The 27,035-nt window shown below is 40.1% G+C and overlaps 2 protein-coding genes and 1 non-coding gene across 3 annotated transcripts in view; 2 read left to right on the forward strand and 1 right to left on the reverse strand.

The window, feature by feature from the left end:
• The window catches only part of Wnt3 (Wnt family member 3), a 43,824-nt gene extending 42,299 nt beyond the window's left edge, over positions 1 to 1,525 (forward strand). The window contains exon 5 of the mRNA XM_033767799.1: positions 1,449 to 1,525. The gene's annotated coding sequence lies outside the window, so the exon portion shown is untranslated. The remainder of the gene's footprint in view (positions 1 to 1,448) is intronic.
• Positions 1,526 to 5,641: 4,116 nt separating this feature from the next.
• Nsf (N-ethylmaleimide sensitive factor, vesicle fusing ATPase) overlaps positions 5,642 to 27,035 on the reverse strand; it is a 323,620-nt gene continuing 302,226 nt past the window's right edge. The window contains exons 18-21 of the mRNA XM_010637449.2: positions 12,390 to 12,524; positions 10,853 to 10,966; positions 7,677 to 7,732; positions 5,642 to 7,258 (exon numbers count right to left, since the gene is read on the reverse strand). Of these exons, the coding sequence (XP_010635751.1) occupies positions 7,225 to 7,258; positions 7,677 to 7,732; positions 10,853 to 10,966; positions 12,390 to 12,524 (339 nt within the window). The 3' untranslated portion in view covers positions 5,642 to 7,224. The remainder of the gene's footprint in view (positions 7,259 to 7,676; positions 7,733 to 10,852; positions 10,967 to 12,389; positions 12,525 to 27,035) is intronic.
• LOC117287462 lies at positions 11,238 to 11,344 on the forward strand. The gene has a single exon (XR_004518758.1). It is a non-coding gene; the product is annotated as a U6 spliceosomal RNA (small nuclear RNA).

A 27,035-nucleotide genomic window follows, 5' to 3' on the forward strand; every position in this document is an offset into this window, starting at 1 on the left:
TTTTTTTTTTTTTTTTTTTGGTTTTTTGAGACAGGGTCTCACTGTATAGTTGAGACTGACCTGGAACTCACTATGTTGCCCAGGCTGTTCTTGAACTCACAGCGATTCTCCGGCCTCAGCCTCCTGAGTGCTGGGATTACAGGCATGCACCACCATACCTGGCCTGCAAGACACTCTTTTCATGGGAACCCAAGAGAAGTTGGCAGGGACGGCAGGGGAGAGTCGCTTGCTTTCTTCTTGGTGATCGTGTTGGTCTTGGTGGTATAGGTAGAGAAGGGAGCCACAGAGCACCCTCCACACTTGGTGGGTGACCTGAGTCACAGTGGCTTTATCCAAGAAGATTGAGCCCTGCCTGGGTCCTGCGTGGGAAAAACACATTTTCCAGCGCTTTGTGGGTAGTTTTGTCCAGTGTCTTGAGGGAACCATTGATTTGGTATCTTAATGCTGGTCCCTTACAAAAATACCAGATTTATTCCTGGTAATAAACTATGGGTTATGATGGCTCAACAAGACATGGCTCTCATCCTTAGTTCACAAACGAGGAGGCCAGGGCCCTGAGAGGCGAGAGCTAGCCCAGATTCACAGGACATGCAGAGTACTCGTGAAAATGGTACTGTACCGGTACAGGGTTCTGTCACAGCGTGAGCTCCAAAGTTGCTTGTGGCTGTGAATTACATGGAAATGTGACCATCATTAGTACACTGGAAAAGCTCTGGGCAAGAGTTAAGTGGCCTGGCCAACCCAAGTCCTAGATTTGTCACTAACCTGCTACCGGACCTTGAGCATGTCCTTGTAATCTTGCTGTGCCTGTTTCAGCCTGTGGAAATCTTCTCTGTTGGCCCAGTGAGTACCCAGAGGAGCTGAGGGTTGATTTGAGAATGCCCATGAAGTGGTTTTGTGCTTCTAATCCTTTGTGAAATGAAACTATCCAAATGAATAAAACACACACGTTGGTGCTCTTGTGGGAATTATTCAGTTAGACTTTCACTGGTTTGGGAAGCTCATTAAGGTACCAGGTGCCATAGAGAAACACAGTGTATGTCTGGCACCAGCCCAACACAACTGGCAATTTGAGGGTGGAGATGGGTGCTCACACTTCCAAGGTTTCTCCCAGTCTATGCTCCACAAGAATGCCTGCGTTACAGTGGTTACCTGCCATTGGCCTCCCATGACCTGAGACCCTCAGCTAGAAGTAGGAGTCCCTAGGGTGCTCTGCCACGGAGCGACATCCACAGCCCTTTTTATTTGGAGACAGACATTCAAACTGGTCTTGAACTGGTAATCCTCCTGCCTCAGCCTCCCAAGTAGCTGAGATTACAGGTGTGCCTCACCACACCCAGCTGGACTTCATCACTTCTATGTAGGAGAAGTGTTGAGATCACCTATCAGGGACCTACTCCAGGGGGTGGTCTTCCTGGAAGATTCTGATTCTTCTTATTTTCCCAAAGGGCACTGGGAAGGGGTAAAATGTGCGGCTGGGCGGATGCACCGAAGTCCCACGGGAAGCAGGACCTAGAGCCAAGCCAGCCCTCAGCGTCCGCCAGCAAGGAGCCAGCTGCACGTGGTAAATGACTTGGACCTGGCCGGCCTGCGGTGGGAGGCTCCTCCCTCTCTCATCTTACGTATCTCACCCTGCTCTGGTTGGTGTGTGGCTTTTACAGAGAGGCTTTCTTTTTAGTTCTCCAGGGTCTGGTGGCAACAGACCTAAGGCTTAGCTTTGCACATATTAAATAAATAAAAAAAAAAAAATCTCCAACAGAACAGGCTGGGCTAATGAGAGCTCTCGGCCTGATGGTGAATACACGAGCATGGGCGAAATTCTGTGTCCAAGCTGCTTCTCATGGTGACATTCCAGGATGCCTGTGAGGTGGGAGCTGGGAAGTAGGACAGACCCCTGTGGTCTCCTTTTCTTGGTCTATTCCCATTCAAATCGATACACTTTTCCATTCTGATAAAAGCCATAGGTGTAGCTGGGATGAAGTGTTGGGAAGGTCCCCAGCGACTATTCAAGGAAGATTTGAGTTTTGAAGAACTAGTTCTGGGTGACTATTTGAAGAGCAACTGGGTTCTCAGCCTCGTTTTCTCTGTAAACTTGTTCTGCATGAGAGGGGGGTCAGATGTCAAAATCTTTTTTCCTACCATTCTACAGTAATTTTCTTGCAGTGGATGTTGTATATAGATAGGTTACATATGGGCAAGTCTTCTCCAGCTCAAATGGCTTTCTACAGAAACAAGCAGGGTCTCCGCAGGCGGCTGTTCAGCCCTGCTCCTCTGTAGATTCTCTATAAAAGCAGCCCCAGATAGAGCAGTTGGACTCTAGGTTGTCTTAGTATACATTAGACAAAGCACCAGCGAGAGCAGAAATCTATACTGCAGTTCTAATTTAGTGACTAGTAGATGGAAAGGGTGAAATGATTCATTTTGCTAAGAATGGGTCTTCCTGAATTCTTTCCCCTCTTTGGTCTGAGTAAACAGAAATACAGAATTCTGTAACAAAGCTCATCCCTCTCACCTGCCTGTGAGATAGCATCAATCTTTGCTGTTACCAAGGATCTGGATTAGGTGTTCAAAGAGAGCAAGCAGTCACCTGTTCCTGGGGTAAAGCATTTCCCAGCTGAGTTCTCCTTGATGCACACTGGTCCTGCTGAGTGTCATGGAGGAAGCTAGCCAAATGGAGGCAGATGGATTGAATAAGTCTGGATCCATCCAACAACTCTGTCTTAAGGAGAATCAGAAAAAAGAGACGCAAAAGGGGAACAGAGCAGAACAAAGACCTATCTTTCCTTTCTTCTGTCTGGGGTCTACCTAACTGTGACCTAAGATATGGGGTCAGCAATCTCCGGGTTTTAGAGGCTGGCTTTCCAAGGTGGTCGTTCAGGAGCTGCCCACACTCTCAAATCTGATGACCAGGAGTACTGCTAAAGATAAACATCCCTGCTCCTTCAGAGTCTGACATGTCCTCCCTCACTGTAGACTGAATGTGAGACGACTTCAGCAGAATGGATACAAATTTTTAAGTCTTTTCATATCTATGTATTCTATATTAAAAGTGATGAAGTCATGTTTCTGGGGAGTATTCAAGTAGCTGACATGTAATTATTTAATAACAGTACATGAGTGCGTTGTAATTATTCTCGCCGCCATAGTCAGGTAATAGTATCCAGTGGAAATTTCCTATCAACCTGCTGTATCCAAAGTTTTGTAAAAAGTTGTAGAAGTTGTTGATCTTTTTGATTTTATATTCAAAAAGTCTTTTTATAAATATTATTTATTATACAATGTATATACCTTTGAGTTAACTAAGATTATATATTATATAAATATATATATAAACAGTACATGGGCTTTGTAATTATTCTCGCCGCCATAGTCAGGTAATAGTATCCAGTGGAAATTTCCTATCAACCTGCTGTATCCAAAGTTTTGTAAAAAGTTGTAGAAGTTGTTGATCTTTTTGATTTTATATTCAAAAAATGTTTTTATAAATATTATTTATTATACAATGTATATACCTTTGAGTTAACTAAGATTATATATTATATAAATATATATATATATATATTTGGAGAAAATATATTTCATCACGCAGTTTTTTTCTGTTGACATCATTAAAGAGGTTAAAAAAAAACCTTAAAGTGGATACATTGTACCATGTGTGGGGTTTTCAGATGCATGCTCAGGAGGTCAAGAATACGAGTCTAAATGTGGTGGCCAAATTAAGGTCATTTCCTCTTGGTCTCCGAGCAAAATCACCTGCGATGTCATGGAAGTAGGTGTCGTCTGCTACAGGATGTAGGGTTTATTTTGTTCTTAGTCAACCTCTGACAAATTTCTTGGCTATTGCTTCGGTAACCTCCTCACTAGGTCTTCCTGTCTCAGGCGTAGAAATGGCCCTTCCTGCTAGCTCCCCAAACAGTATGCTGTAGAAAAGCTAGGGAGGGGACATACGTGTGAGTTCAAGGATGAGATCAAATACAGGCAAAAGGGAAGAAGATAAGGAAAAAGCTGAGAAAAGCAAGAAAGATGATGGTTCCATCCATGTGGCCGAGCGAAGAGCCTTGCTCTAATGTCGGGGCTGGTCTACAGGCTGAAGAGGAAGTTAGTTCAGCACAACTATGGCTGCCCTACTAACCATCACTTCTAGCTCGACAGAGAACTCTCTAGGAGGCAAACATTTCTCTTGCCACTAATCTTACACTCCCCAAATGGTGAAACTGTGTGGGAATTAGGTGCTAGGAAAATCTCAAAAGTAAGTTTTCCTTGCAGATTCTGTCCTCACCTACTTGGGATTCCGTCACAGGCACTGGACCTGCATCTTCACCCCATCGTGCTTGTGGGGCACACACCCTCCGCAGGTTCATCTCATGCTCAGTCTCAGCATGGCTGCCAGGTGATAAGAAACTTCAGTCCATTTTGCAGTAACTTCTGAAATGTACATGCTTTGCTGAACTCTCAAACACACCTTGCCCAGTCACTTCTCTGAAGAGCCTATGTACCAAGTAGCCTGGCAAGTAAAATGAAGTCACGCCTTTGCCTTCTTTTTTTGGGTTTGATTTTTTTTTTTTAAATAACTGCCTCAATGCTTCAGCAAGTCTGTTGATGAGGATTTGATTACATATACTTCAATCCACTCCATAGTTTTGTGATGTGTGGCTGAAACTAATTTTTAGACTGTAAAGATAGCTGCAAAGCAAATCATACTTCAGGTATTAATGGAATGACACAATTTTTCTGTATTACACTAAGAGTTCCTCAGTGAAGATGTAAAAATTTAAGGATAAAATAACCTTCTGAATTTACAGGTTAAATTCACCCATACATGAAGAACTCAAGGGAGCTGAAGCTCCTCACTCTGCTACCGGGCCATGCCGTACGTGGAGGCACTCTGCTGAGGGTCCTCTTTCCAGAGCTTTTGGGGTACTGACTCTGCTGTCACAGTTTTTGTTTGTTTGTTTGTTTCCGGTACCGGATGGAACTTAGGGCCTTGTGCTTGTGAGGCAGGCGGTGGCACCACTGAGCTAAATTCCCTGGCGTCAGAGTTTTTGAAAGTTGGTCTCTTCCCTATAGAGCTTTGCTGATTTTCTGGGGTGCCTTTGCCCTAACCTGAGCCAATGTTGAGGATCAGGGTTTAGGCTAAGAGATCTGATGGCTCAGAAAAATGTGAAAACTATAAAGGACACCAAAATGAACCATGGGAATTAACTCACTGAAAGTGTCCCTTGATTTATACATTTCACAGGAAGTGATAATTCTGAGAATCAGCTTCCCTTTTTGGTGTCTTACACAGCTTATGGCTTTCAGTGACTACCTCAGTTTTTGTTGTATGCTAATAATCTTTTAAAATAACCATACTTTACAAATAAGAGACTTTTAAATAAAAAATCATCCACTTCCTTATGATACAACAAAACCAGGAGGGGCTTCCTTTCTTCATGTTTTTTGTTTGTTTGTTTGTTTTGAAACAGGGTCTCACTATGTAGTTGAGACTGTCCTGGAACTATGTAGCCCAGGCTGGTCTCAAACTCACAGAGATCCTCCTGCCTCAGCCTCCTGAGTGCTGGGATTACAGGTGTGCGCTGCCATGCCCGGCTCTTTATATGTTCTTACTAGTGATCTTTGTTCTATATGAAGTAGTGGTCTACAGAACATTTTCAGGTATATTTACTCTTTATTGCATTCCTTCATTTGCATTGAATAATATAATATTTATATTTTCAATATAGCTTTGGACAAAACACAAAGACATTAGCCTCATTTAACAAAAGACAAGTTAATACAATGTATGCTGCATCACAGGAGGGGGAAAGGGGCCAGACCACAAAGACAGGGAATCCAGGATACTGGCCGCCAGGAATCATAGAATTCACAATATAGTCCACTGTTTTAAAAGCCACCAAATAAGCGAGGGGTGAAAACCCAAAAGGATACAGTAAGATTTGGAGATGATTTGCTTTCTACTGTGGGACAGATGACAGAGCCACACCCAAGTGCGACTGCCGTGACAAGCCTCTGACAGTGTGTGACTTCAGGATGGCTTCTGATCATTTGCCCTCAAGTTTTAAGCAGCAGTGGGGAGAATGGCATGCTCTGCAAGCCTCACCACCACAAATGATGACCTAATTACACTGCCTCTGATTCAGCGATGAGACACACCTTCAAAAGGGCTCCATGAGCTCTTCCACCCTTCAGGAGAAATGTGTGGAGGTAAAGGAAATGCCTTTAAAGCACTTGGATGAAGCAGTCTTCAAAACTTGGGTATTAAAGCACTGTTCAGGGCAGTGGGCTAAAATGTGTTTTCTTTTTTTTTTTTGGATAATAGTGTTTTATTTTCATGCCAGTTAGCACAGATAATTTAAAATATAGGAATGACAAACTCTTAAGTAAGCCACTGGGCTAAGAAATAAAGAAAAGTGATAATACTAATAAGCCTTTAATATCATCCTAAGGAAATGACCCACTTAGAGTTGGATACTAATTAGCACTGAGAGGTTTGTAAATTATTTTAATAACTCCTTTCTGTTTAGGGTGTACATTTTTCCATACATATGATCTTTAGCAACATCTCCTAGTGGTAATGATCAGTATATCTCTTACCATGAAGCCAATTAATTACATTAAGGGGACATCACAGCCAATACAGTAATAATCTGACTTTCTAGTAAGAAAGATCTGATTGCAGCCTGGAAGCATTTCTGAAAATGATTAAAAATGGGATCTTAGATATTCACATCTCTGTTTCTTTAGACAAAGATAAGCTATTTTGTGGGAGAACCTTTAACCAATACCCAATTACTTTTAGTGTTAATATAGGGAAGCTGTAACAGAATCCCTCAGAAGCCACACCTTATGCACTGCTCTTTGCATGTAGAAATCTTCCTTCTAACAGGCCAAGTGTTGTTTTGCATTACATATAATGACAGTTTTGGATAAATGGTGGTAGCAGGGAGCTTTAAATGTGTAGTGTGCACAGATACAGCATGTCTCCCACACAGATTCTGAATAAGAAGGAATCATCTTAGCTTGGAAAGGTAAGTACAGCATTCTAAAACAAGTGTGTACTTTTCACAAAAACACTAGAGTATCTCAATAAGCACGAGGAAGGGAGTGTTACTGCATTAACCATGCAAAGCAAGCGAGCACATTTTGAAGGTGGTTCATTTAGTCCATGTCTTAGCAAGGTGAATGAAGATTCCAGGCCATCTTCACCTTGGTCACTTCCCTTGGTCACTGCAGTCCACTTTCAAAGTCAAAGAGGCTACTGCAAAATAAATACCAGAAACACAAACAAAATAGATGAGTGCTTGCAAAAAGTCATCACAGAATCACTAAGAGCTGCTTAATGTTTTATCTATGTTTTCCACTATGCATTTGCAAAAGAATGGTCACAGCTCCATGCATTTAAAAGCAGGTTCTAATAAATATGTACCATCAAATTTTTTCCTGCATTCTGACAAGGAAGTTTTGCGAAGCAGGACAGGGAGAATAAGCCAACAGAACCAACTTCCTTGCTTGGTCTCTCAGACCTACAACACAGGGAAGAATTCTAATAAAAGGAAACAAAGTTATCTAGGAAAGACATTGTTAAATTCATATTTGATGTGTGCAACTCTTAGGGTAGGCCCTGGGATTTAACAGAGTGGGCCATTTAATTGGTGGTCTTTGCTTCATGTACTTACGCTCCTTCTTCTCTTAAGAGGGCCAGGAATTTTTTCACACGGTACTCAGGATCCATCTAAATACATTTTAAGAAATAAAAAAGACAAGTTAATAGTGCCTTCTAACAACTATGCACCTACTTCATGAAAATGCTTCAGGGAAATACTTGGTTTCAGACTTCCGGAGTACTCCACTGAGTCACAGAAATGTGTCACCTGTTGCTTAACCAGAGATCTGATATATAACAAAGCAGACTATGTCATCTAAGAGAAGCAAATGGAACTTCCCAACATGGAGAATCGCTGTGCACTGGATTAAAATGACCTGACCCACCAGTCACAGGCACCTCAGCCAAATGTTCCTTCAGCTGGTGCCGGTGCAGAGGCATAGCACACCTGCGGGGCATCACCTGTGAGACCAGACCTCTGGTCATTCATGGCAGTTCAAATGACATCCAATTCCTTGGAGTAGAATAAGAGTAGACCAAAGTTGAAGAAACCAAGTTGAGGTTAAAGAAACAATGAAAATATAGCTTACTATCTCTGTATAATTAACTTAGGCTTGCTTAGGCCCAGTGTCCCTTGTAGTCTCTTCTTTGCAAAGAATGGAAGAATGCTGCAAAGAAAAGTGAGGAGTGCTGCTGACTCTGATATGTTCTCTGGGTAACTGGGTCTCTCTGACATGATGGATCTAAGAAAAGACGGAAGGGGCTGATTCAGGTGCTTGGTTCTGGTTATTATTGCATGGATTTTCACTCTACATTCGTATTTATATTAATTTGTTAAAATGTATTAATGCTCATTGGTCTACCATAGATATGAAGTTATCTAAAAAATCATTAAAATATCTTTAATTCATTAAGATGAATTTTAATTGTAAGAAACACACCTCACCCTAAAAACATGTATCAGGGTAGAACTCTGTTCCCAGAAGGGAACTCCCTGCCCTCCAGGAACAGCTTTCCAGTGCAGCTGTGGGTGAGTGTGCAACTGGATTCCCCACTCCATTGACTTTGTTATTATTTTTTAAAGATGTTTTTTTCTCTTCTATCGCAGAAAAACATTGAACAGAAGTTTCAAATGTATCAAAGTTAAGAGGTAGGCTACAAAGAAGTAAGAAAAAGTATGAGCTGCTAACAAAAGAAACCTCTTTCCTCTCTGGGAATAGAATTACATATGAATCAATTGTCAAGTTCTTTTTAAAAAATGGAACTGGATGGAGCTCGGCTGTAGTCAGTACTTGCAGGTCTCTGCCCATTAAACATATTTAGTGTGTGTGAGCAACGGCTTACTGACTTGCCTGTAGCTATGGAATAAAGTCAAGAGAAAGGGAGGAAAAAAGTAATCTAGATAAATGACTTTATTCCCTCAGGTGACATCCAGTCAGAGCAGATCTTCAGCACTGTGCAAGTTTTAACAGAATCATGTACGGTGAACAGAGAGGGAACATGACTTACATTCTGCTAAACTACATGCCTCGTCACTCGGGCCCGGTCTCTGTAGGGCAGATCTAAAGGAAGCCACTCAGCTGCACAGACTCCACTTGACATGAAGGGGTTCAACCTCAGAGGCCTATGAAGTGTCAGTTGCTCAAGATCAGGTCTGAGTGCCCCCTCTCTCTACCCCACATATATATGAGGCATTACTTTCCTCACTGACCTGCAGGCGTCAAAGGATGAGGAAGGGAAGGGGTTGAAGAGAAAAACCCAGTTTCTTCTGTGCAATTATTGAAAAAAAATGGAAATTAGAAGAACAAGACTAGAGCTGACTTTCTGACAGATTTATTTTTTTCTCAAGTAAAGAGTCAATGCACCTGTATGTGTACTTTTATCAGAAATAAGTCTAAGCAAAGTGCTTCATCTGTGACTAATTTATTGCTCATAATGGAAAATAAATTGTCCATCTGAAAGTTCAGTAGATTGAGGTTTCTGAAAAACCACAACAATTTTATTTAAACTAAATTTTCCAGAAAGGGTTAAAAATCATTCACTTCATGTTTCCATTCTGTGAATGGTTTAAGAGCTTCTTTCACATGTAACCATAACTGCTTGAACTTCCTCTCTGCCCCCACTGCTCACACTGGCCAGTAATGTACAAGGCTTTCCTGCCCATTCAAGTCTGAGACTCATTCATTCATTCAATAAAAATTTACTGAGCAACCTACAACGTGTCTTGCTCTGTTCCAGGGAATGTGGATAGTGACAGCCATGGTGTCTGAACTCACACAGCTTGGTAGGGATATACGTATTTAGCATTTCAAATGAGGACCGCAAGATGCCGGATTGGCACATGGAGGCATGAAATTCCAAAAAGTAGAAAGGTAAGTTGTCAGGAGATTGAGAAAGTCCCAAAGAAGTTTCATTGGTCTCTTCTCAGGCAGCAAGCATAGTCCTTAGTCTTCTATGAGATGTTGGATGCTTTACTTTTTTTTTTTTTTGGAGACAGGGTCTCACTATGTAGTTGAGACTGACCTGGAACTCAATGTGTAGCCCAGGCTGGTCTTGAACTCACAGCGATCCTCCTGCCTCAGCCTCCTGAATGATGGGATTACTGGTGTGCACCACCACACCCGGCTTGGATGCTGCTTTTTTTTGGTACCTGGGACTGAACTCGGGTCCTTGCGCTTGCAAGGCAGGCCACCAAACTGCTGAGCTAAATCCCTGGCCCTTGGATGCTTTAATGCTACAGTAATTTGAAAGAAATTTCTAGAAGCCTAGTTAGGGGAAAATACATACAGCTCAAGTCTAATCTATAAGTCAATTAATCAGTCCTTCACAGCAGTCTCCCACACCTCCTTTGGTATATGTATACTAACTTACTGACCTCTGGTAGACTATACACTATCCCTCTTCCACTATAACTGCCTATTCACTGATAACCCGTCGGACACACAACACATGCATCTCTAAAACAAGGGGGCAGCTAAACAACTGCTCCTTGAAGTCCTTTCTAGTTTTAAGATCTAGTAACTCTTGATGAAAACTATAAGTAATTTTATATTTTCTTCTAGTTTTGAATTCTAAGACATGAGAAAGAATTATTAGTTGATCTTAGAAGTGGGCTACTAACAGTAATTTGAGTTTAGAAATATAAGATTTGCAATAAATGAATTAAAACCTAAGCAAAGGAAATATTAAAGCTTCTTGGTGTATTGTGAAGTTTCTATGCCTGAGTCATAGAGAGAAAGAGGACCTTACCTGCAGGGACATCTCGATCAACATTAGCAACTTCTTAATCCCTATCCAGACTTTCTTCCCTTTGACTTGTTGTGCAATTGTGGTACGTTCTTTATCCTTGAAGTTGCCCAAAAGCTGCAGAAATAAGCAAAAATGAAAGCAAATAATTTCAGGAAATACATTAACAGCATTAGTTGATTTTCACATTCCCCCTTAAGAGAACAGTGGTAAGAGCTACTTGACTGGGCTAAGCTGCCTACGAGGTTAAACTGATGGGATTCCCTCATATTTTTCGGGGGGGTACCAGGGATTGAATTCAGAACCTCACACTTGTAAGGCAGGCACGGTGCCACTGAGCTAAATCCCTGGCCCTGTGTATGTTAATATTAATCAAAAGTTCAATGAAGTGCTCGCTTCGGCAGCACGTACACTAAAATTGGAACGATACAGAGAAGATTAGCATGGCCCCTGTGCAAGGATGACACGCAAATTCGTGAAGCGTTCCATATAAAAAAAGTTCAATGAAGAACATTTTTTAAACAAGAAATTAAGAAAACATGCAGGGCGAGGTCTTACTATGCTGCCCAGATTGGGACCTCTTGGTCTCAGGGTACCCTTCCACCTCAGCCTTATAAGTTAGCTAGGGCTTCAGCTATGAAAAATGTTCTACATTATAAACTTGTTAGTAACATTCCTTTTATTTCTGTAGCTTTCTTGAAGTTTCCAAGGCTTTAAGTATTGTTCTGATTTACTTAATAAATGGAAATGTGCTGACAGCCACTTTGTTTATTTTATATTTTTTTAAAATTGAGTTTATTGGTACATTTTAGGTATACAGTACAGTTACATTCATCCTTGGGATCTTGTACCTTTACATGACAGGTCTTGGTTCTTATTTTTTCCCCTTGTCCCTGCCCTCCCTTCACCCCCTCCTCCCTTCCCCGTTTACAAACACTTTATTTCCATTTTCTCATATTTTTTTTTCTTTTCCCTTATTATCTTTCTCCTACTAGAGTCAGCGTTTGAGTGCTGGGGTTCCTCGGTTTCCCCACTGCATGTTCATCAGGGCAGCACCCGGAGAGAGTTTATTTATTTATTTATTTTTGGTACCGGGGATCAAACTCGGGACCTTGCTCTTGCAAGGCAGGCGGCGGCGGCACCACTGAGTTAAGTCCCCCGCCCTGACAGCCACTCTGAATAACCAATTTTTCTATGCAGTGCTTACCTTGCCCCCGACCCTGCACCTTCTTCACCCATAAATGCTCCTGGTCCACGTAATCTACATGCACTCTATGCACACTGAGCAGAGTAATTCATTCCTGGCAGTTTGTGTGCCACCTACACCAAGGAATGGAAAACTAACGACTGCACTGTCAACTTTTCTTCCTCTGATTCTTGAGAATATCTGGAGGTAATGCCCCAGGGTCTCATGTTCTAGATTAACTCAGAAACCAAACACCGGGCGCAGCAGCTGTGTACCCTCAGCATTCTCTCCAGCCTCAACGCCTTTCTTATAAAACAGTAAACAGTAAACTGCAATCCATGGACTCATTTTTACCTCCAAAGCTTCCAACAGCTGCTCTCCTGTGGCAATATTGGGCACATGGATGGTGGTGCTGAAAGCATTAAGCATTTCCATTTCCTGAAGGACATCTTTGCGGCTAGTGGTCCCAATGATAAGAAGCTTGCGGCCCTGATCACAGGGAGAAAATGTGTTAAAATGAACAGAACAAGACTAATTAGGAAACTAACGCAGGTTTGAACAAAACCTGCAGAATCATTCATTTAATTATATAAATGCAAACGATTAGGCAAAAGCAATGAAAAATATCAGGATTTTCCTCAGGAAAATCTAAAAAAAAAATAAAAAAAGATATCCACAATATGAATCAGAAAGTGGCAACATCTAAACACCTCCGTCTCATTCACATCAGTAAAATAATGGATTACCAAAGCAGAGATATATAAATAGAATGACATGGAGAGTATATCTGTAATTCCTTTTTCAGAGCCAACATGGCACATAGATGGTGGGAACAGAGGGAAAGAAACAGAATGAAAGGAAAGCCCGTATTGCCAGTTTACAAAGCTTTCTTACAATTTCTAGAAAGAACAGGGCAATAATAGTTTACATTTGTATAATACTTAACTGTGAAATGCACAGGTTAAGTGTTCTACCTTATTTTCTTATATTTTCAAATTTCATCATACTTTACCAAAAATATATGGAAAATGCTTAAAAATTATGTCAAGTTTATGCTATCATTCCTAATTCCCTCTCCAGAGACAAGCATTTTTTTTTTGGTACTGGGGATAGAACTCGGGTCCTTGTGCTGAAGAAGCAGCCGCTGGAACCACTGAGCTAGATCCCCAGCCCCAGAGACAATCATTTTCAACTTTTAGCTTTCCTCTTCTTTTCTTTTTCTTCTTTTGAGTTTTTTAAGACAGGGTTTCACTATGTAGTTCAGGCTGCCCTTGAACTCACTTTGCGTAGCCCATGCTGGCCTCAAACTCACAGCGATCCTCCTGCCTCAGCCTCCCCAAGTGCTGGGATTACAAGTATGTGTCATCATCATAATGGGTTCTCTTAGCTTTCTTCTTGCATTTACTTCCATAATAAAGTTACAGTATTATCATTGTTTTCAATTTTTTATTAGTACATGTTTATAGTATATAATGATCACATTCCTTGTGAGGAAGTTGTTACACGTACATTCACATTTTAATTCTTCTTTCATCCCCCTCCCATCTCTTAGTCCCTCCTTCCTTTTTATAAAAGATCTATCTTCCAATTTCTTATTATATATCGTTTATTTTGCTCTTATTTACATTTTGAGTTTCTCGTATAAGAGAGACCATAATATTTAAGCCGTCTGAATAATTTTATTTAATATTAAGATCTCAAAGTGCATTCATTTTCCTACAGATGACTCAACTTTATCTTTCTTTATGGCAGAGTAGTGCTCTGTTGTGTATAAATACCACACTTTATCCATTCATCTGCTGACGGACACATGGGCCATTTCCAAGATTTAGCTATAATACATTGTGCTTGTGTAAACACACATATCACTGTGAAAGCATTATTTTTAGTTTTTTGTCTTTGGTACTGGGGATAGAACTCAGGAACTTGTGCTTGCGAGGCAGGTGGTGGAGCCACTGGGCTAAACCCCTGGCCTATTTTTAGATTTTTGTAAATATTTTATTGACTTCTTACTATAGAAGATGGGGATTTACTTGTAATTTTGCAGTACTCCTCTCAGTAAGACCCTTTTCTCATCCTTCCAGTGGAGTTCTTTCAGTGTTCAGTTAAATCTATGTTTACTATTTATTATGATTCCATAAATATGACTTACTACTAAGCCATTAGTTGTAGTACTATTACATTTCCTTTATTACGCAACACTTTCTTATTTAATAGTCAATAATTGCCTTTTCCCACTTTGCTCATCCCCCCAAAACACAACCATGAAATTCCTTTCAATATATTCAAATACACTAGGTAGGGCCGGGGATTTAGCTCAGCGGTTCGGTGGCCTGCCTTGCAAGTGCAAGGACCCGAGTTCAATCCCCGGTACCAAAACAAACAAACAAACGCATTAGGTAATTTGATGTTTGGGCTTTTCTCCAAGGCATTTCTTTCCTGGGGCCTCTGTCTCATAGTTCAAACTGACCACTCCTTACCCCTGCTACACAAACTTCCCTCCTTAAGAATATTAAGATTCCCCCAGTATTCCTGCCTTTTTCTCTCTCTCTCCGCCTCCCTCCCTCCCTCTCTTTTTTTTTCTGAGACGCATACACCTAAAAGCTTCCTCAGAAAGGTGCACAAGAGGCAAGATTTTGAAGATCTTGCATGTCCGGAATGCTCTTACTCTACTCTTAACACTGTACCCACTATCTTCTATGTAATAGTTTGATTAGGTGTACAGAATAAGGTCAGAATTAACTTTCCTGCCATACTCTTACAGCACTGCTTTTCATTTTGTCGTCTTTTAATTTTCAGTGCTGCTGGCTAGAAGATGTACATCTGATCTCCGACTCTAACTTGTTAGATTTTTTGTTTTAGGATAAGTTTGAGAGTCTTCTATCTCTGTTATATAAATGAAAATTATGTACTTCGAAATGGGTCTTTCTTACTCATTTTGCTGGCACTAAGTAAGTCATTTTTTTTTGCTTTCTGAGGCAGGATCTCATTTTTGTATGTTAGGCTTGCCTCAAATTCACAGCAACCTTCCTGCCTCAGCCCCCTGAGTGCTGGGATCACAGGTTTATGTCACCATGCTTGGTAATGATAAGTTCTTTCTAAACTGGAAATTCCAGGGACTGGGGATTTAGCTGCCGCCTACCTCACAATTGCAAGGTCCTGAGTTTGATCCCCAGTCCAAAAAATAAAAAATAAAAAAATAATAAACTAAAACTTCCAATCATTCAGTACTAGGAAATATCTCGGATAATTTGAGATTTTTTTTTCCCCTCATGCCATTTCCCCGCTGTGATCCTGCATCAGTTGGAATATAACCCTCTAAAACTGATTTTATTTACTGCTAGTTTTTTATGTTTTTATGTTTTTAGTACTTTTGGGGTCATTATCAACTTTCTTATATTTAATATTTTATATTACATCATTTATTCTTAAATGCTCTTTTGTTTTTTGAATGTTTTCTTTTTTTAACTGCCTATTTCTTTTTCTCTTCAAAATTTTATCATTACATTTTTGTAATGCATGAAGTTAACATTCATCTTACGGAGTAGGTACAGGTACATAACGCATCTTGATTCTTTTTATTCTCCCTCACCTCCCCATCTACCTCCCGCCCCCTAGATCTCCTGTCCCCATTTTCATTATTATTACTACTGTTTATGGCGTGCAGTGTTTACATTCACTGTGGGTTATCTGGTACATGTACACGACACATCTTAAATCTTTACTGCTCCTTCTCCCTCCTCCCCTCACCTTTGGTCTCTGGGACCCTTGCCTGCTTACAAAAGATCTATCTTTTGCTCTTTTTTTTTTTTTTTTTTTTTTTTTTTTTTTTTTTTTTTTTTTTTTTTTTTGGTTGTTGTTTTCTGTTTTGTTTTTTGGTACCCGGGATTGAACTTGGGTCCTTGTACTTGCCAAGCAGGTGGCGGAACCACTGAGCTAAATCCCTGGTTTTTGCTCTTTATTTATACTTTGCCTTACTCGAATGAGAAACCATATGATTTTAAGCTTGTCTTGTGTTTCACTTAATGTTACATTTTCCAGGTGTATTCATTTTCCTACAAATGTCTCAAACAACCTTCTTTATAGGGTACAGATACATTGTTTTAATCCATTTGTCTGTTGCTGGATATAGAGAATCCTATTATGAATTGTGCTGCTATAAATGTTGGTATGCATGTGTTGCTGTAATATGATGTCTTTAGTTCTTTTGGGAAGATACATAGAAGGGGAATAGGTGGGTCAAATGAAATTTCTAGTATTAGTTCTCTGAGAAATCTCTGTACTGATTTCCATAATGGTTGTACTAGTTTACATTTTCACCTACACTGTAGAAGGAAGGGTTCCCTTTCCACCATAGCTACACCAGCACTTGTTATTATTTGATTTCTTTTTTTCTTTCTTCTTTGAGACAGAGTCTAAGTAGTTCAGGGTGGTCTTGAATTCACTATGTAGGCCAGGCTGTCCTTGAACTTGCAGCCATCCTCCTGTCTTAGCCTCCTGAGTGCAGCTCCTGTGGTGGCATGAGCTACAACACATAGCTATTTAATTTCTTGATAATTGCCATTTTTTTCTGGTATAAGATGAAATCAGTGTTTTTTGTTTTTGTTTTTGTTTTTGTTTTTTTTGGTACTGGGGATTGAACTTGGGACCTTGCACTTGACAGGCAGGCGGTGGAGGCACTGAGCTAAATCCCCAGTCCCATAGTGCTGTTTTAATTTGCATATTTCTAATGGCCAGAGCCGTGGACCATATTTTCATATGTTTAATGGCCACTTGTACTACATCTGAGAAGCATCTATTCATTTTATCTGCCCATTTTTAAAATTGGGTCTCTTATTTGGGGCAGTCTAATCTTTCTTTGAGTTCTTAATATATTTTAGATATTAGTCCTCTGAGGAATAGCTAGTAAAAAAAAATTTCCTATTCTGTAGGTTATCTCCTCACTCATGATTATTTCCTTTGATGTAAAGAAGCTTAATTTCATATAATCTAATTTGTTGATTCCGGCTGTTGTTTCTGGTGCAAATGGAGTTCTGTTCAGAGAGACTTTGCCTACACCTATGGCTTCAAGTGTTTTTACCTCTCTTTATTTCTGTATTGTTTCTGGTTGCTTTTTTTTTTTTTTTTTTTTTTTTTTTTTCTGAACTCGGGACCTTGTGCTTGTGAGGCAGGCAGTGACACCACTGAGCTACATCCCCAGCCCTGTACTGTTTCTGATCTATTTTGATTTAAGTTTAGCATACGGTGAGGGATAGAGGTCCAGCTTCAATTTTCTGCACATGGATAGCCAGTTTTTCCAACACCATTTGTTAAAGAGGCTATCTTTCTTCCTCCAACATGTTTTTGGCTCCTTTGTCAAAGATCAAATAGCTGAATGTGTCTGGGGATGTTTCTCTATCCTTTATTGTGTTCCACCGATCCATCTGTTTTTGTTACAGAACCATGCTTGTGAGAGAGACAGAGAGAGGGAGGGAGGGAGGGAGTGAAGGGGGAAGGGGGGAGAGAGAGAGAGAGAGAGAGAGAGAGAGAGAGAGAGAGAGAGAGAGAGAGAGAGACAGGGTCCAAATATGTAGTTTAGCTGGCCATGAACTGTGTAGCATAGGCTGGTCTCAGACTCCCAAATGCTGGGATTATAGGCATGTGCCACCACTAGCCCCATGATGTTTTTTTTTGTTGTGGTTTTTTGAGACAGGGTCTCACTATGTAGTTGAGACTGACCTGGAACTTATTATGTAGTCCACGCTGGTCGCGAACTCACAGCGATTCTCCTGCCTCAGCCTCCCCAGTGATGGGATTACAGGCATGCGTCACCATGCCCAGCTGTTTTTTTGTTTTTTTTTTTGGTACTGGGGATTGAACTTGGGTCCTCACACTTGCCAGGCAGGCAGCAGAACCACTGAACTAAATCCCCGGCCCACCCCATGCTGTTTTTAGCACTGTTGCTTTGCAGTATAACTTGAGGTCAGGTAATGAAATTACTCCTTCTTTGCTCTTAATGCCCAGGATTGCTTTTGCTATTCTGCATCTCTTCTGGTTCCATATGAATGGTAAGATTGTTTTCACTATGAAGAATGCTATTGGTTCTGTGAGGACTGCTATTGTACTTTGATTGCATTGGCCTTAAACCTGTGGAACAATTTTGGAAGTTTGACCATTTTTGTAATATTGGTTCTGCCTGTCCAGAAACAGGGGCCATCTTTCCATATTCAGATATCCTTTTCAATCTCCTTTTCTAGAGTACAGTTAAGTCTTTGACTTCTGAATACTTGGGTTGCAAACTTTCATAAATATGAATCAACCTTGCATTCTAAATCATGGAAGTAGATCATGTGCCTGCTGGGCATTGTCACAGTTGTGCTGTTGTGCACTTACTGTACATTACTGTACATTACGATAATGTACAGCACTCAATCTGGGCCCAGGATGTCCAGAAGCAAGAGGAAAAGCAGCAGTGATGTGGAGGGGACTGCTAGGAAGTGCAAAGCGATATACATTGTATATGTGTCAAAGGTGCTTAAGACTCACCTGTTAGACTTACAAATGAATTCAACTTACGAATGTTCTCCTGGAACAAAACTCATTCCTAAGTTGGGACTTACTATAGTTTTGGTTGTAGAGGTCTTTCATTTCTTTGCTTAGGTTAATTCCTAGTTCTTTAATTTTTCTTGATGCTACTGTGAATGTCATTGTTTCCTTAATTTCTTTTTCTTTGAGTTTATTATTGCTGTAGAGGAACACTAGTGATTTTTGTGTGTTGACTTTGTATTTTGCTATGCTGCTTAACTTGTTTGTCTGTTTATTTATTTTTGGTACCGGAGATCAAACTCAGGACCTTGCACTTGTGAGGCAGGTGGCAGCACCATTGAGCTAAATCCCTGGCCCACTTGTTTATTAATTCTAGGAGTCTTGGTAGAATTCTTTGAGTCTTCTATAGCGGATCATGTCACCTGCAAATAATGATAATTTGACTTTTTCCTATTTTATACGGATCCTTTTTATCTCTCTCTCTCTTGCCTGATCACTTGGCTAATGCTTTGAGAACAATGAATAGAAGCTTTTTGGTTTGGTTTTGTTTCAAATAGTCTTGTGAGTTCAGGATGGCCTTGAACTTACTATGTAGCTCAAGCTGTTCTTGAACTTGATGCAATCCTCCTGCCTCAGACTTCCAAGTGGTAGAGTTATAGGTATTTATCACCACATCTGGCTCTCATTTTTCCCCGCTTTTTGTGGTGCTGGGGATCAACCCCATGCATACTAGGCAAATGCTGTACACCTGAGCCATACCCCTGGCCACACAACCTATTATATTTCAAAGATCAATATATTGTTTCTTACTTCAGATCTCTGTGAATATTATACATTTTAAAATATTTTCTTTAGTTCTCTGCCTTATTTATTTCCTCTGAGTTTCTTTCTCTCTATTGTTTAATGGAAGCCTTCCTTAAGTGGAAGATGACTAATGATTGGATGACTATTCATACGTAAAAGTTAAACTAATGACTGGAAGCCCTGTGTGAGGGCTTCACTACAGCAAGGTTAGCCAAGACTTGGCTGATTATGGTAGTTTCCTCAAAGGTCAGTATGTATGAATTCTTCCTAGAGAAGACTTCCAATCTCCATCCTGGGGGCTATAAAGCCAATATGCTGACACACTGGGAGGTGATTAATTCAGGGGTCCAAATAGCTCACTGTTTAATATAAAGACTTTAACTTAATCCTATTTGAAGTATGGTTCAGATCAGTCTCTCATTTAATCTCTATAATCATAAGAATTAAATACCAGGTATCCATTTTACAGATGAAGCTATTAAGTCTCACAAATGTAAGTGATCTGTCCAAGGTCAACTATTAAATGACAGAGCCAAGACTGAGACCAGATCCATACTCAAATCATATAGTATCTCTCTTTATGAAGAAAAACACATTTTAAAAAGTTTACATGGAAAATGGAAGAGGAACAGGTTTTTAAACTATTTCCAGTCACTAAATTATTGAAATACATGTTGTCTGTAGATAAGTCTTTAATAAAATTGTCAAACTTATTCATGGATCTTAGGAATTCAGGATGTTAATATTAATGTGCTAGCAAATAAAGAGTTTAAGAAATTGAAGATCAAGTGCCAAAATGATTTCAATTGGGTTCTATAAACATTATGCCAACAACTGTCAATAAGGCATATTAGCTTTTATCAATCTTACTGTTTTTGTTCACCTATGTGCCAAGAACGAACAATGTACCACCATAGGACAAAGTCCTACAAGAAAGTTGAGACTCTGGTACAATTAGCTACTGGCATAGCAGATAACTGAGATGTAAGTATACCTGGACATACATAGATTAAAGGGTAAGCATTACTGCTATTCAATAAACTAGCTAAAAATAAAATGCTGACCAATAGACATTTACCAAGTTCCAAGATGAATAACCTCACATATAGAAAGATAGGCACGAAGGAGAAAGTCACAATATAATATAGAAAGGCAGAGGTACTATGTACAAGGATGTCAGGGAGAGAGAAGAAACATGCAGCAGAAAAAGCTTCTTTCTCTGGAAGAAAAAAGATCTGAATTAAGTCTTATGGAATGAGCAGGTCAATGAGGAAGATGAAGGAGAAGGATTTTCTAAACCAGAAGAGACAGAGTTACGTTAAGTCCAGAGGCAAAATAACAAAATAAAAGCTGAGGTGCTGAGGTAATTACAAACATGAAAAGATACATTTGTACTGCAACAAAAATGGTACTTTTATATTCAAGAGTTGTTTGTTTGTGTGTGTGTGTGTGTGTGAGTGTGGGGGAGCAGTACTGGGGATTGACCCAGGGCTTTCACACTGAGGTACATCTCTGGCCCTTTTAAAATATCTTTTTTTAAATTAGTCTCATGGTCTTTTTTTTTTTGGTACTGGGGGATCGAACTTGGGTCCTTCTGCTTGCGAGGCAGGTGGCTGAACCACTGAGCTAAATCCCCAGCCCCCCTTTTATTAGTACATGTTTGTGAAATGTAATAAATACATGCAGTGTGGAGAACTAGTACATACACATATTAATGTTTTATTCTGAGACAAGGTCTTGCTCAGTTTTTTTTTTCTTCTTTTTCATTAAGCTTATTGGTACTGTTTAGGTATACAATACAGTTACATTCATCATTAGGATCTTGTACCTTTACATGATGTATCTTGATTCTTATTTTTTCCCCCAATCCCCTGCTCTCCCTTCACCCCCTTCACCCTTCCCTATTTACAAAGACTTTGTTTCCATTTTTTCGTTTTGGTCTTGCTAAATTGCCCAAACTGGACTTGAACTTATGATCCTCTTGCCTCCCAGGGTGCTGGTACTTTAGGCATATACCACCATACCCAACTTCAAAAGTATTTTTTTAAACATGAAATTCTAATGGTAAACTTGAGAACATATCCCTGAAGGCAAATCCATGCCAAAGGCCACACATGCTGTCACACTCTCATTACAATCATCATCATTATTAAAATTTTGGAGACAGAATCTATGATGCCCAGGCTGACCCTGAACTTCTGGGCTCAGGGATTCTTCTGCTCCCATCGTCTGGCTTATTACAATTAAATGTGGCTGGTGCGTATCTTTACCCTTAGGTTTTTAATGTCCCATAGCCTATCATTCAAACTCCTTCATCTCGCTCCTCTCTCATGGAGGATTATTGGCTCTAGACAAATGGCACTGGGGAAGAAGGTCCTTGCTCATTATAGAAAGCTGGACTTTAAATTTACCTTGGCTTATAGTTTCACAATGACTATACTCTTCAAAGTGTTGACAGACTGGGAAATGCAGAGCAACTTATAATGGAGATGCTAATTTATGTTTTGCTTTTCTTCTTGTTTAACAAGACTGCAAACACTGCAAAGAGGCCATGACCCAGACAAGTTCAGGCCTTGACTTGTAAAGCATCCACTTTAAGAAAACACTGAAAAAAATGACTGAATAATTAAATTGTGCTGGATCATTTTGTATATTAATTAGTGGTAATGCTCATATGGAAGCTTTCTCATGAAAAATCCAGTTTTGAATATTAATGTAACAAGTCACACTAGATTTTTTTGTCAAGGGAAAGCTGCCAGCAGCATGAAATGGGGGTGTGCAGATTTAAAAAGAAATGAATTCAACCCAAGAGGGAAAATCCATCTTGTTAATATGTGGCTATTGGTCTTAAGTCCACAGTGCCCAAATATGTCCCTTGATGGAAAGAAAAAAACTGGGGCAATAACCCATTTGTGGTTAAAAAAAAAAAAAAAAAAAAGCTCCCAGCACACTCTGAGAGCTGCTAGTCCTGACACTATAAAGAAAGGCCTAAATAAAATGACTATCTGCCAATCGGATTATGATAAACATTGTTCCAAGGTTAGTTAACTAATTCTTAGTACCATAAGAAGCAACTCAGGTGAAAACATTACCATGAAAAAGGAAGGGCTCAGTCAGGTGTTGATCCTTCAAAAAAACACTTCTTTACATGACGAAGAATGAGCCAAGTACTAAGCAGCATCTAAGCCTTTTGCCACACAAAGGACCAACCAGATAATCCACACCCTTTCATAGGTCTTGCCCATTGATTGGCCCCAATAAACTGATTTGTAACAAAAGTTCATGTGGAAGAAAGCTTTTCCCCCCTAAATAAAAAATGCCACCAATATAACACTGCAGTGAAATGGAAGGGCTGAATTTAACCTATGAACAAAAGTAAAGTCAGTTATGCAGGAAATAAAGGCCATTCTTTCCATATCATTCAATGCTGAGCAAGTGTATTACACCCTTAGCAAGAAGAATTAGCTGTGAACAATTGGAAACCCTGAAATGGATTAAGAAATGAGGTTTAAAGCACAACTCAAAAGTGCTGTGTGCTGTGGGCCTTCAACTTTATTTTCTGATTCTTAGAATTTTATGTTTGGGCAGATGAGAATGAAAAATATATTAAGAATTTGTAAACCCCATAAGTAAAAAATGAAATTGATGCTAGCCAATGAGAGCATTAACAAGAATTTACTCTTTTTAAGTATTTATGGAATTATAAGATTTAGTTTACACTTTCAAAGTGATTAGCATTTAGGTTCACAAGTATTTAGGGGCCACTACCATCAGGTAAATACAAAGCAATAATGACACTCTGGGACACAACCTGTGAAGAGTCACCTGAAACGCGTTATCTACAAGAGTCCTGCAGTACCACTGGCAGAGAGAAGTGCTAGCAAGGCCAGTGAGGAGCAGGCCAGGTCTCTAATGCCGCTAAATCCTATGTGGGTGGTGGCAGCACCTGAGCCAGAACACCAAAGGCTGAAAACAAAATCTCTTGGAGAAATGAGAAAGCAGCCAAAAAAGGAAAACTCAGGACCCCAAACTAAGGATGCAGATTTAATATAGAAAGTAATGGAGGGCCAGGGATTTAGTGGTTCCGTTGTCTGCCTGGCAAGTGCAAGGTCCTGAGTTTGATCTCCAGTACAAAAAAGAAAAAAGAAAAGAAAGTAACAGGAAACAAAGAAGGTTTTTGAGGTGAAAGAAGATCCTGGCAGCTGCCTGAAGGATGTCTCCCGTCTTGTGGCCTGGGAGAAGGCTACTGCACTAACATGCCAGTTCTAAGAGTGAGCATCCCCAGGAGAGATGTTGTATCTTATAACCAATATCTTATACCTATGCGGTCCTTTTAAGGCAGACCTGGGGAGGACAGTAAGCAATGGAGGACAGGCAAGAATCTTCATGGACAAGTGGTTTGGTGCAGTAGCGAAAGTACAGGCTCCAATGTTCACTACTATGTGATCTGTAGTAGATTATTCAACTTCTCAACATTTACCTCCTCCTCCTCCTCAACCATAAAAAAGGGATTAAAGATTTTTACCTACTTCTAAGACAGCATGAGGTAAAGAATGCTGGGGAGGGGCTCTTTGCTAACACTGTCAAAAGAGGCAAGAATGAAAAGAAGCAAGAGTCTCAAAGGACAGTCTTGAGAGAAACCTGAAAAATCACCCTTCACCTAGGATGTCAGGATCTATAATGAGCACACAGCGGGACACCTGAGAATCCTCTCCTCAAACTCCATGGGACGGGTAGTAGGAGGCACAGAGAGTACATCCTCCTAGAGGCCAAATTTTGTTCTCTGCTGGGGAAGACAAGAGCACCGACCTTCAGACTAACTAGTGTGGCGATGTGGCCCAGAGGAAGCCTGAAGTCTTGGCTTACCCACCACCCTCCCAGAGAGTCGCAGTGGGGGTCCAAGGGGTCTCAGTGTGAGGCAGACTTCTGAGGGAGGAATCAGTTCACAGCAGAGGCCAAAGGAAGCTTTCCTGGCAGGCAGTGCTTTCTTGCATCACTTATTCTGGCTCTGTTTTGCTATAGGAATTCCCCATATTTTTACTTTGCTTGTATTATTTACACCTGACCATAGAGCTTCACTGCATTTACTCACAAGTGTGGATCTAGTTTCTAGCCTGTCTACTCCCTGAGGGTAGGAACTATGTCCCTTCCCCCATTTTCCTGCAATACTCAGCCCAGTATGCCCAGCACACAGAGGTTCTCATACTACCCCTTTGCCTGGAATGCTCTTCCCTTACATGTCCAAATGAGTCTTGCCCTGTGTCAAGGATTTTCTTTGAGAGTCAGCTTTTCACAGGCCTACTCAATATCCTCCCCTTTAAAACTTCAGATATCCCCAAAACTCCTTACTCTTCCTTCCCCTTGGTCCTGCTCTTTATCCCATAGTAAGAATTACCTTTTAATATACTATCTACTCAGTCCAATTGATTATTAATTATAATTAATTATTAATTATTGTATTTCTTGCAGGTCTTCCTTCGTGAGGCCAGGACTTAGGCTGTTTGGCTTTACTGATGTGTCCATAGCTAGCACAGCGCCCAGTAACAAAGTGCAAAGTTAATAAATATGTGTTGAGTGAATGATGATCCCAGGGTAGGTTTAAAGGGTAGCAGATCATTCCTCCACGGTTACATTCTCTCTTCCAGTCCTAGAAAAATGCATGGTATAACAAGTGTTTAAACCAGGAAACATCTACTGTTACATAGGACCTTCGCCCCAACTCCTGGTGTTCCATGTTACAACCCCAATAATGTTTTAAAGAAAATACTCTAGAATGTCTGGCTTGTGTGCTTCATTTGCAATATAAACTGATGACAAATGCTGTTGTATCTTCCTTCTTTTACAGTCTGTTGATTGCTATTGATAGCATAATAGAGGCTTCTTCAGCAGAGGAGAGATAAGAGTTATGAGAAGCTATTAATTTAGGCTTGTGAGATAACAAGTTTAATTAAACCTCTCCTATAATTCTTGGTCTCTCTAAACCAAGAAAACAAATTGATTATTATTGAAAACAACCATGAGGGGACGGGGGACATAACTAGGCCCTGGGTTCCAGGACAGTGGGAGGGAAGAATGAGCTTCTCACGTGTCTTGCCCGTCTTCTGATTTTTCTTGCTTAAGTGTCTGTGGCTGTTCTGGCTGTTCTGTCTGTCTCTCTGTCCGTCTGTCTCTCTCCCCAGTTAAATGATTAAGTTGAATACCAAAGGAAGGATGTTTCAAATAAATCATGCTACAACTAGACAGACAACTGCATTTAAACTCACCATTAGATTTTACCCTGAGGCAAATTCTTAGTCTAGCTCTTTGTAACCATCCTCCCGGTTCTATAAGCACGCGGGAGGACAAAAAGGAGGGAATTCATGATGTAAATTAAATGAGAAACTGCAACCCAAATAATTTAAAATTTACAATAGGCAAAAGTGGATTCTTTGGGATATTAAAGAATATTTAGTACCAATTTGTCAAAAAAACACTGAATCACTGAATTTTATATGTGATTCAGCTCTTAAAGATTACCTTCCCTCTTTCCCTTTCTTGTTTTGTAGCTCCGGAACTTGGAGTGAGAGGTGAAGTGATCTGAGGTTCTTAGATCCATGGGGGCTGAAACTGGAGTTCATGGCTCGTGTATATTTTCACTGTGCTTTGGTGTCCATTGTTTTTATATGTGTGATTTTATTTTATTTATTTATTTTGGGGGGGGTACTGGGGATTGAATTTAGGACCTCGCTCTTGCCAGGCAGGAACCCATACCGCTGAGCTAAATTCCCCGCCTACTTATTTTTTGGTGCTGGGGGTCAAATCCAGGGCCTTGGGCATGCTGGCAAATGCTTTCCTGTGTGCAGTTTTAAACTCTTATCAACAATAGCTGGTCTCTTCATTATGAGTTTGGGAGATATATCATCTAGAAATGCTGACCTCTGAGCACGTAAGAGAAAAAGTTAAAGAAACTAAGAAAATAAAATTGTACTGACCATACCATAATATTCTTAATGCCAAAGGAACTATTTTGCAGGGTCTTTCTCTTATGATATGCCCTAGATTAACCCCTATGCACTCATCAGCTCACCATTCTTTAATTTTCATCTCTGATTTTTATCCACAGCTTTTCTCTTTATTACAATGGTTTCAAGAATTTGCAGTCAATGTGCCAGTCTTTCCATATGGTGTCCTCATCTACCCCTAGATAATCGACCTTAGTCCTTCAGGCTCCAACCTTTCAGAACATGGATTCCATGTGTCCAGTAATATTACCTCACTTATCAGGGAAACAACCTGCTAAACAATTTCACTTAACCAAAACATAGATAAGAATAAACATCAACAACAACAAAAAACAAGCAAAACTCTCTAACTTTTGAACTGAAAAAACAAATAGGTTTAAGCGGCTTTAATGAGCAACCTATCCATTAGGCACAGTGTCTAGGACCCTTCATTCAGGCTTATTTTTTTTGGTATTGTGGATTGAACTTGGGACCTTGTGCTTGCAAGGCAGGAGGTGGTACAACTGAGCTAAATCCCCGGCCCCTCTAGGACCCTTAAGACTTTGAAGGCAGGCCATGAAAACACCCTATCTAACATCTTTCAAAATTAAAGAAAAAAACTTTTTAGGTTGAAGAAAAAATGTTAATATAATAATATATTCATCTTTATATCAACAGTCAGAAAATATAA

This window comes from Fukomys damarensis, unplaced genomic scaffold, assembly GCF_012274545.1.
Source record: "Fukomys damarensis isolate Sample0158 unplaced genomic scaffold, DMR_v1.0_HiC HiC_scaffold_23, whole genome shotgun sequence".
NCBI classification, from domain to species: Eukaryota; Metazoa; Chordata; class Mammalia; order Rodentia; family Bathyergidae; genus Fukomys; species Fukomys damarensis.